Raw genomic sequence first — 10,718 nt, forward strand, 5'->3', positions numbered from 1 at the left:
AGCCCCGCGGCCCCAAAAAAAAAAAAAAAAAAAAAAAAAAACTTTGCCTTCCCACTGCCATGTTCACGGCTCTCTCCTCTGGGCTTAGGAAAGCGCAGCCGCCATCAGGGGAGTCCTGCTGCTGTGTTTACGTCTAGTGTAGGCCCTGAGTTTATCCACCGAATAAACAGGAACACGCACACAGAGGAGTGGCCACTTAGAAATAACGCAACGCGAAGACGTGGTACAGCCTGGGCCTAGGATGCAGGGAGCCTGGATTTAGGCCCTTGGAAGCCGGGCAGGTTCCCTCTGGATGGCCATCCGTCTCTGCCCCATGAAGCGGGTGCCGAGCTCACAGTTGGAAAAGGTCGAGAGCAGCAGGTGTCCGTGCTTGTGTGTGTCCGGCCTAGGGCCGCGCCCGGGAGATGTCGCTGTCCCTCCGTCTTGACCCGGCCCTCGCCTGCCCGCGCCCTACAGGAGCAGGCCTCGTGGGTGTGCCAGTGCGAGGAGGGCGTGGTGCAGCGTCTGGAGCAGGACTTCAAGCTGACCCTGCAGCAGCAGAGCTCCCTGGACCAGTGGGCCAGCTGGCTGGACAACGTAGTCACCCAGGTCCTGAAGCAGCACGCAGGCAGCCCCAGCTTCCCAAAGGCTGCGCGGCAGTTCCTGCTGAAATGGTCCTTCTACAGGTAGGTGTGCCCTTGATCTCCCAGAGAGCTCCAGGCCTGGGAGGGAGGCCAAGGCCCAGAGACGCAGACCAGCCTGTGGGCCTCACTCCTGGGGGCTCCCGGGGCAGGCCCAGAGCCCCCTGGGGCCTAAAACTGGGTTACAAGGGCTTCTGCAGACAGAAACTATCATCTTGGGCCCGCCTGCTGGAGAGACACGGCAGCTCAAGCACGAGCCTTTGTTTCTGCCCCTAGAGCATCCCCACGGAGTGAGGTAAAGGAAGAATCTAGAGAGAACAGGAGCGCAGGTGGTGGCAGGTGGGAGATGAGAACCAGGTGGGGAATCGTGGTGCAGGGGGCCGGCTAGGACAGCAACAGGATGAAAACAGGATGTGACATGATCCTTTATCCCCTCACTGCCAAGTACAAGCAGGGGGCAGGGACGGGCGTCGGCTCCCCACAAGATGGTCCTGGGCGAGGGTTAGGTGGACATGTTTTAAAACGATGTATGTAACTGTATTATAGTGAATTAGGGGTGTGTGTGTGTGTGTGTGTGTGTGTGTGTGAATGTAAGGAGATTTATTTCAGGGAACGGGCAGGCGTGATCGCGGGGCCAGCACGTCCGAAGTCCGTAGCAGGGACTGACGGGCTGGACGCTCAAGTGGGGGGAGAAGATGCCGCCGTCCGCAGGCGGGGACCCCTTCCTCCTCAGGGAAACCTCGGTTTTGCTCCCAAGGCCCCTCTGCTGACTAGGTGAGGCCCACCCCCAGTGTGGAGGCTGAGCTTCTCCACCTCAAGTCGAGGGATGGTGGACGGGAACCATGGCGATGCCTAGACTAACGTTTGACTGAATCACTGCCCATCACTGACACAGAAAACTAACCGTCACGGAAAGTAAACGTGAGAGAGAAAAACATATGGAGAAAGAAACGTGAGAAAGAGAACCCATGCAAGGAAACCAAGAGAGAAGGAAAAAGACATGAAAGGATCAATCCCGGCAGTTTACTAGCCAGCTGATAGGAATTTTTTTTTTAAGAGAGAGAAAACGGAGGAAAAGAAAATAATAACTAAGGGCTCAAGTTTCCGAGAGCTGCTGGGTTCCCCGCCCAGTGGATGAGCTTCCCAGCCTCACTGTGACGTTCAGACACCTAGGATAAGAAAGGATCGTAAAGGTGTCCAGGGAGAAAACAGCGGGTCACACCGCAGGCCAGGAACCAGAGCAGCATCAGACTTGTGTGCGGCCACGCAGGGCCCAGGAGGCCGGGGAGCGGTGTAGTCAGGATGGCGCGGGAAAGCTGTTCCCACGGTGCACCTCTCACCTGGGCGAACCCAGAAAACCTGGGCTGCGCTCACCCAGAGAAGCCCTCCGGTGGAGTTCCAGTCCCACTCAGTGATAAACACGTGGAAATGGAGCGTTTCGTTCAACGGAGGCCATCAGCTGTTCTCTGCCTGCAGGCCGTGCAGGACGGCCCGCCAGCCAGCTGCGGCCCAGGGCTCAGGTTGCTGTCCACCTGGCTGTGCAGATAAATGCTATAGGCGCGAGGCCAGGCCCACTCGTTTACAGATCCTCAGCAGCGTCGAGCAGTGACGAGCAGAAGACTATTGACTGTCTGGCTCTTATCGGAGCGTTTCCCGACCCCTCGGCCGGCTGCCGGCCCGGTCACTCCCTGTTCCCATCGCCGTCCTCATGCTCCGCCCTGGCCTGCTGGCCTCGGGGCCTCTGCACCGCCCTCCCCTGCCTGGAGCATCGTTCCCCAGGGAGCCCTGTAGCCCGATCATCCTCAGAGAAGCCTGCAGACCTCCCGAGTGAAATAGCGTTCCCCTTCTCGCCCTCTGTCCCCTGCGCCTGGATTTTCTTCCATTGCCCGTCACCCCGTTCTCTGTTTGCTTGTCCGTTGCCTGTCTCCTCGACAATCACCCGTGTCTCCTCAAGAGCTGGGGCGTCGCCCTTGTTCACTGCTGCTTCTCAGCATCCGGATGTTGAGTGATGAATGAACAGGAAAGGGACCGTAAGCCTGACTGGCCACGTGGCTCAGCTGTGGACCGTAAGCCTGACTGGCCACGTGGCTCAGCGGTGGACCGTAAGCCTGACTGACCACGTGGCTCAGCTGTGGACTGTAAGCCTGACTGACCACGTGGCTCAGCTGTGGACTTACACCCCATCGCCGCAGAGGGAACAGGATTTAGTCTGAAAGTGCGATAAAGCAACACTGGGGTGATGGGGGAGGAATGGAGTCAGAGTCGGTGGCTGCAGAGAAAGCCGGTGGGGACTCAGCCCCCCACCCCCGTGGCCGGAAGTCGTGACCTGAGGAATCAGGACTGGCAGGGTGACCCCGTGACTTACACCGCAGAGATGCGAACCCAGCTGAGGCTTGCAAGTGGCTGCGGCCTCCGTGAGAGGGGGCTGCTTTTCTCTGTAACGACGGAGGCCGCACCTGACTCCAGCTTGTTGAGTTTAAGGGACTTGCCTCTGTAGCGTCCACCAGCAAATGGACAGCGGTGGGCAGGGGCTGGGTAAGCTGACGGCCACTGGTGTTCCCACCGCAGAAAGTTGCGAGCCCGTTTGGAAAACCCAAAACATACCAAGGTGACCATGGAGACGGTTCAGAAAAGCTTCTCGATCCAAAGCTTCAAACCAGACACTGAGGCTTGGGGGCTGCCGGGTACCAGCGCCCGACCCAGGGGGTCCTTCACGGAAGGGTGCCGGGTACCCCTCCGGGTGGGCAGAGTGGGAGGGTGACTCAAAGCATTTGGGCCTGGGGTCTCCCGTTAGAGCGGCAGCAGCACAGACCATATCTTAACACTTTGAAGTGCAAGCAGCTTCGTTCCAGGCCTGTGTTATCGGCGGCAGCATGAAAACCAAGCACCGCTTCCAGGCATGGGGAAGGGAGGGTGGGAGGGGGTGAGGGGTGAGGGGGGCCCCTTCCCAGGGACCCGTGGTCTGTGTTCACTCGCTTACCTTTAGGGGGTCAGCCATACGGAGCCAAAGGAGCTTCTGAGCAGAAAACACATCCCGAACCCCGAGCCTGTTCCCTGTGCCCACCTGGGCAGCCTTCGTCTTCATTCTTTGTGAACGTTCTTCAGGTGACCTTTGCTTCCTAAAGTGCTCATCTGGACACAGGCAGGCACCACCCGGGTCCCCTCCTTGGTTGCCCTTCCAGGGCATCTCGAAGCCACAGCCGGCTGGAGCCAGCTCTCCTTTTCCACCGCTGAACCGAAGTGCCGTCAGAGCGTGTCTGCACACTGGCCCAGGGAAGATTCAAGAAGAATCAAGTAAACTGATGTGTTGTCGGCTGTCTTCGCTGACTTGCCCGCATGCCCCATTGCTACCACGCAAGCAGCAGCAGTTTCAACCTGTTAAAAGAGAAACTGAGGCTCGTTAAATTTTCAAAAGACTCTTTGAGGGACCTCCCTGGTGGCACAGCGGTTAAGAATCCACCTGCCAATGCAGGGGACACGGGTTCAAGCCCTGCTCCGGGAAGATCCCACGTGCCGCAGAGCAGCTAAGCCCGTGCGCCACAACTACTGAGCCTGCGCGCCTAGAGCCCGTGCTCCACAGCAAGAGACGCCACCTCAGTGAGAAGCCTGCGCACCGACTGCAACGAAGACCCAACGCAGCCAAAAATAAGTAAATAAAAAGATTCTTTGAGCAAACATCGCTTTGAAAGCCAAAGTCGTTAACAGGCTCCCCAGACAGGAGCAGGGGGAGAGTTGTTTACACAGAAGGAAATGATTTGATGGCTGCAGCTTGGGTGCTCTGACAGATCTCGCCGGGTCCTGGATGCTTGGACTCCAGGGAGGCAGGGCCACCCCGGGGCGATGCCGCGTGGTTCCTCTCCTGTCTTGTCCCTTCCTGTTTCTTTTCTGGGTACCACAGCAATTAGACGTCACTGAGAGTAGGTGAGTTCTGAGCTGGAGTGTCCAGGTGTTTGGGGCCACGTGGCAGTGCACGTATAGGCCAGGGTTTTTGGTCGGGGACCACGTTTAATAACTCCTTTAGGTCGGCGCTCGCTTTCTCTGGAAAGAATCAGGTAGTAGATCTTTCTGAGGGATAAAGTTTTCCAGGCACACAGCACATCAACGACAGGCACAGCCAATAAAACTTTATTAATGGATGCTGCAGTGTGAATTTCAGGTACATTCCATGTGTCGTAAAATACAATTCTTTTGACTTTTTTTGCCAACCATTCAAAACTGTAAAAACCATTCCTGGCTGGCAGGCTGCATCTGGTCTGGCTTGGGCCGCAGTCTACCAACCCCTGCTTTGGATGAAAGAGGCAAAGGTGCCCTGAACTGGAATCTCGTTTTTAGGCGCCTAAAACTGCTGGCTAAGGATGGGAAGGATGGGAAAGGCTGCAGGGTGGTCTGGGAGGCTGGCAGGCCGCTCGCAGGCCAGCTCGGGGCTGGAGGGGAGCCTGGCGTCCCGGAGGTGCCAGCCCGTGTCTGCCGCCTCAGCTCCATGGTGATCCGCGACCTCACGCTGCGCAGCGCCGCCAGCTTCGGCTCCTTCCACCTCATCCGGCTGCTCTACGACGAGTACATGTTCTACCTGGTGGAGCACCGCGTCGCCGAGGCCACTGGGGAGACGCCCATTGCCGTGATGGGAGAGGTGAGCGCCCCCGGGATGAGAGGGCCGGCCTCGGGGCCCGAGAGAACACACTCGTGGGGGTGGGCGGCGGGTGGGAAAAAGCTCGCCTGCCCCAGCAGGACGGACCCTGGCTCCTCTGTCCCCTACTCGCGTGGCCCGGGCAGGATTTCCGCCTCATTGAGGTAAAATACACAGAAAGTAAAATTTACCTTTTTAACCATCTCAGAGGAAACAATTCAGTGGCATTTAGTACAGTCACAGCGTTGTGAAACCACCATATCTTGTTCTAGAACATTCCATCACCCCAAAAGAAAACCCCACCCCCTTGGCAGTAAACCCCCCCAGCCCCTGGCAACCATGAATCCACTCTCTGTGTCTGTGGATCGGCCTGTTCTGGACGTTTCCCATCAATGGAATCACACCCTGTGTGTCCTTCTGTGTCTGGCTTCTCTCACTGAGCATCGTGTTCTCGAGGTCCGTCCACGTGGTAGCGAGCATCGGTGCTTCTGTCCTTCTTCTGGCCAAATACTGTTTGATTGCACGGATGTGCGCCATCTTGCCGATCCATCACCTGTTGATAGATGGGCTGTTTCCACCTTTTGGCTGGTGTGAATCGTGCTGCTGTGAGCATTCATGTACACATTTTGTTTGAACACCTGTTTCCATTCTTTGGGGTATAGACCGAGGAGCAGAATTGCTGGGTCATGACAGGGTTGTTTCAAGGAAGAAATGAGGCGACACTTGTAGAGCTTTTAGTATGTGATAAGCCCGTGATAAACAGCAGCTTTTCCTTCACTGACCACTCAGAGGCCACAGCCCTCCAGCGGCTCCCAGGCAGGGCCCTGGAAAGTGTTAGAGGGGCCACATCCAGACACCCAGCAGCCTCAGGGCCACTTCTCACGGCAGAAGCCCTCTCACTTACAAAGCGAAAGCCCGATTCCTCTGTGGACGAGGACATTGCTAGCCTTCCCCCGGCACCTGCTCTGCAGAGGGCCCTCACTCCGGGCTTCTCTCTTTCAGTTCAACGATCTTGCCTCCCTGTCGCTGACACTGCTCGACAAAGGTGGGTGTGTCTGGGCTTTCCCTCCTGTCCTGGGCCTGGTGGCGATCAGGGCGGCCCCTGGGGCGGGGACACTGGGGGCTCAGAGCAGAGGCCCTGCCCCTCGTACTGGATTACGCTTACTCCTCTCCCTGGTTCCCTGCACACCAGGCCCCTCAGCGCAGGGCCACGGACAGGACTGGTGCCGGTGCTGGGGCTGGGGCTGGCGGGGTGAGGGCCTCCTGCGGCCACGTCCAGAGGGGGAGCAGGGCAGGCGGGCCAGAGAGCACCCTCCCCGGGGGCCCATCCCCTGCCCCGTGGAGGTGGGGGGGCCCAACCGTCAAGGGCGACGCTGCCGGGAGCACAGCCCAGGCACGTGGGCATTGGTCGTGGGGAGGAAGGCCTCCAGGTTGACTGGGTCAACCCAGGCCCAGGCTAAGGCAGTGCCCTGCCCTGGCCCCTCCGCGCCCCCTGAAGATGTGCCCCGCGCCCCACCCCGCCTCCACAGATGACATCAGCGAGGACCGTGGAGGCAGCGAGGCCCGCTCGGAGGCCCGAGGCCGGGGCGAGCCCCTGGTGAAGCGGGAGCGCAGCGACCCCAACCACCCACTGCAGGGCGTCTAGCTGGGCCGCGCTGCCCCGGCTCCAGGTCCCAGAGCTCCGCCGCGGTAGTGCCTCCTGGATGAAGTGACCTTTACTCTGAGTGCCGGGGCCCCCAGGCCAGAGCGCCCTTAAAGGACGCGCTCTCCGTCAAGAGGAAAACCGTTGCGACCGCGACCGAAGCCCAGATGGGGCGCCCAGACCCCGTTTCCTTCTTCTGAATGTTCCTTCCCCCACTGCAAACATCCGCCTCCAGAGCTGGAAGGGGCCGTGCTGAGCGAGTCGCTACCTCCACTTTGGGCATCTCCCCCTGCCAGCTCGTTCAGATTTTCACCCTGATTTGAAAAAACTCCAGCAGGTCCCGGGGAGGAAGGGATGTCCCGCAGCCGTCGGGCAGCGCCAAGCTGGCCAGGTCCCCGCAGCCCCCCTCAGGCCCTGCGGTGGGGAGAGGCCATCTCGGTCCTCGCCCCGTGGCCTCCTGCCCTGCCGGCCGCCAGGCACCCCGTCTCTAGACCCCGGAGGGATCAGAAGCAGCCGCCAATGGCGTCCCCGGACGGCGCGCATCCCACGGCCCCACGTGGCTCAGAGAACACGCCACGGAAGCAGGCCCGCTCGTGGTGGGGGCGGGGCCTTTCAAAATCAAAGCCAGGAGCTTGATGAGCAACCAGAAGGACTGTGAATCTGTCCAGGTTCACAGCCAACGTCAAGTTAAACTGTGAGGTCTGGAATGAGTTTGTTCCAAGGGGGCCGGGAGGTCAGGGTCTCCGCCGCGCCTTCAGAGGGCAGCCATCCTGCCAAGTCTGTGCACGAGCAGCCGTGCCTGAGCCCCGCTCCACAGAACCTTCCAGAACGTCTGCCTTTGAAGTAGCAATCCCAGAGCACTGTGAACCCGGCAGGTCCCATCTGGAACTGCTCCGGGTCCAAACTCTTCTCTGGGGACAAACAAATCCCAAGGGCTGTCCCACCCCTGACCTTGAAACTCTCCAGATCTGTGTCCCTCGTAACGTGTTGCACCAGTAAGCCCTGTGCCAGAGTTCCGCTCCCGAAGCAGCTGCAAAGAAGAAAGACAAACCTCTGGTCTAAGAAGCATCGGCTTCTCAAATGCAATAATTTCTCCTTTTGGAAATATGTTCATACGAATAGTTTTGTGCTCTAATTGTTAATAGAACATTCCTTATGAATGTGTATATCGCAGTATATTCAGTCCCCCATGTTGTTTTCTCATTCATGCAGAGGGTACTAATGTAAACTCACGAGGCCTTTAAAAACCCTACTTCTCGACAAGCAGGAGCGCTGTGCATCCCTGGCGCCCGCAGGTGCCCAGGGAGAGCAGCAGGGAAGGACGAGAAATCTCATTTTAAGATACCAAAAGCCCGTCATGATCACAATGTGCGTGTGGTCTTAAAGTTGCAGACTCAGATGAACTCAGACAGAAGGAATGTCTTTAAAGCTGCATCTCCTTTCCTGGGAGACGTTCAAGCTCACGGCTCCCGGATTGTGACGGCTGCCTTTTCTTCCACGTTTCTGCCTTACGCTCTGTCTAGTCCTTTGCCGGATTCCGCGAGGAGGAATATAAATGACGGTAAAGACACCAGCCTTCCGAGCCCGTTCTCGTTTCCCGTTGCAATAAACACACTGAACGTGCCCGTTGTGGGTCGCAATCCACGCTCCAGCCTTTGCCCCGCCGCCCACTCCAGTGGCCTTGGAGGACGAAGCCCTCCCTCCCACACTCCCCTGGCCCTGGCACAGCCAGCCTGGCCAGACCTGGGCCACACGAGCCCAGGAAGGGAGGGCAGCAGTGCTTTCCTCCGGCTCTCTGGGGAATGTTCCAGAAGGAGCATTTAGCAAGGCCAGAGAGGGCAAGAAAACAACTCTCAGCCCAGGATGGGCGAGACTGTAAACAGACTAAACTGGTTCAGAGACGCAGAATAAATCCACGCTCCGGCCGCTGACACAGCCCACTGGTTGTTTACGGGGTTTATCTGGTAAAGCGGTGGGGCCCGAACTTCAGAACCCCCTAAGAATCAGGGCGTGAGCTTCTTCCGAAATCGTCAGTTCCTGGGCCCCATCCCCAGAGAGCCTGGCTCGTGGGCTTAAGGTGCAGGCGGAGCATCCGTACTGTTGTGACCACCCACTCTGGGGGACCGTGACACAGGGCATTATAGGACTTTGAAGAAACCCTGCAGAGGAGAGCGATGCGCTCAGGAAGGGCCCACAGGGGGGAGGATGTTCCAGAAACGTGGACGCAGTTCCCCGTTAGTCGCCCATAAAAGCTGCTTCTCAGGGGCCAGGCTGGTGCCCCGTGTGCCGCCGGAGATGCTCAGCCTTGGCCCCAGCCCGGGCCCCTCTGTCCCGGGTGGAGGCCCTGGGGACCCCAGGTGACGCTAAAATCATCCATCGCTATCCCAGGCTGGGAACTCCAGGGCCTGCGCTTGGCTTAAGGCTCTGCTGCCACCATCTTGAAATTCTTAAAGAGTTTTCCACCAAAGGGCCCCTGCTTTAATTTTGCACTGGGCCCCACAAATACTGTGGCCAATCCTGGGGAGGAGCTCTCAGGACCCAAGCACGCAGCCTCCCCTCAGCCGGGTGGCCAGGCCCTGACTCCAGGCCGACTCCTCTGCCAGGCTCTCAGAACCCAGCGGAACCCAGACTCGTCCCTACCTTCCCGTGCTTCACGATTTCAGCCCGAGGCCCCCTGAGCAGCACCAGCTCTTGCGGGGAGCAGGAGCCGCCCCCGAATCTTCCCCCGTGGAGATCCCGGCCCGGGGCCAGGCAGCAGGGTCCCTGGGAGGGGAGAGCACCTTAGGGCCTGGGTGGCTGGTGAGGCTCTTGAGCACAGGAGATGCCCACGTGATTCCTGCCCCAGGAAGCTGGAGAGGAGACGAGGAGGGGAGGCTGCCGAAGGCCCGTGGGTCCCTAGCCCATTGGGTAGGGCTCCGGGGCACAGGCACAGCGAAAGGGGGACCCAGTCCTACCAAGAGCCTCCAGGAGGTCCTGACCAATCACAGTGGCTTCTCGCCATTGTGGTCCATTCTTCTCTTCTTTTTGACAGTCTTCCAAGGTAGGTGTTAACCCCGCCCACCATTGTGCACATGGGGAAAATGAGGCTGCTGGCTGGAATGCAAGCAGGATGGCTGGAGCCCCGGCAGCCATCTTGGACCTCAAGGTGGACATCATAAGGATGGCAAAGCAATGAGACAGAAGGTACCTGGGTTCCTGGTGATCATTTTAACCCTAATGGCCCTGAGTCAGAGTTCAATAAGCCACAGTTTGGGAGGGTTGCAGGGGGACCCATAGGCGTTCTAGCCTCCAAGAACTCTCTGGTAGCAAGAACTCTGAAGTGAGATGCGAGGCGTGCATGCGTGCGCGACACACACATATACATCAGCTGCAGGAATGCTAAGTAAGAAGGGAGAGATTCTCCCTGGCTGGGAGTGTCACCCCCACCCCAGTTTTCCTCCCACTTCTCTGGCTGCCCCCCACCACCCTCTGCACCTGGGTCCTGCTCTTTCCACACCCTCCATGACCTCGTCCACGTGCTGCTGACTTGCTCCACAGCTGCCCGCCCACCGTGGCTCAGAGGTTCGTGGGTGCCTCGCCCTCCCTCCAAAGGGCAAGGCAGGAGCTCAGCATCTGACGATCCAGACCTCCTGCCTGTATCCCCATCGCACTGCCCGAGCCAGAAACCCAGGGCCACCTTCATGCCCTCCGTCCCTCCTACCTCCTCCAGACTGCCCCTAACATGGCCACTGGTTCCTTCCTCCTGGCCACTCCCTGAGACCTCCCCGCCTGGAGATGCAGCAGGGCAGCCGGGCTTGGACAATAGCTGTGCCCTCAGGTAAATTACTTA

At 58.9% G+C, this 10,718-nt stretch overlaps 1 protein-coding gene across 6 annotated transcripts in view; it reads left to right on the forward strand.

Annotated features, from left to right (window-relative positions):
* The window catches only part of RFX2 (regulatory factor X2), a 98,854-nt gene extending 90,799 nt beyond the window's left edge, over nucleotides 1-8,055 (forward strand). For all 6 annotated transcript variants that reach the window (XM_024745727.1, XM_024745728.1, XM_024745730.1 and 3 more), the window contains 4 exons: nucleotides 457-665; nucleotides 5,097-5,250; nucleotides 6,250-6,292; nucleotides 6,777-8,055. In XM_024745727.1, coding sequence (XP_024601495.1) covers nucleotides 457-665; nucleotides 5,097-5,250; nucleotides 6,250-6,292; nucleotides 6,777-6,892 — 522 coding nt within the window. In that variant the 3' untranslated portion in view covers nucleotides 6,893-8,055. The remainder of the gene's footprint in view (nucleotides 1-456; nucleotides 666-5,096; nucleotides 5,251-6,249; nucleotides 6,293-6,776) is intronic.
* The last annotated feature ends 2,663 nt before the right edge of the window (nucleotides 8,056-10,718 follow it).

This window comes from Neophocaena asiaeorientalis, unplaced genomic scaffold (assembly GCF_003031525.2).
Source record: "Neophocaena asiaeorientalis asiaeorientalis breed wild unplaced genomic scaffold, Neophocaena_asiaeorientalis_V1.1 scaffold357, whole genome shotgun sequence".
Taxonomy (NCBI): domain Eukaryota; kingdom Metazoa; phylum Chordata; class Mammalia; order Artiodactyla; family Phocoenidae; genus Neophocaena; species Neophocaena asiaeorientalis.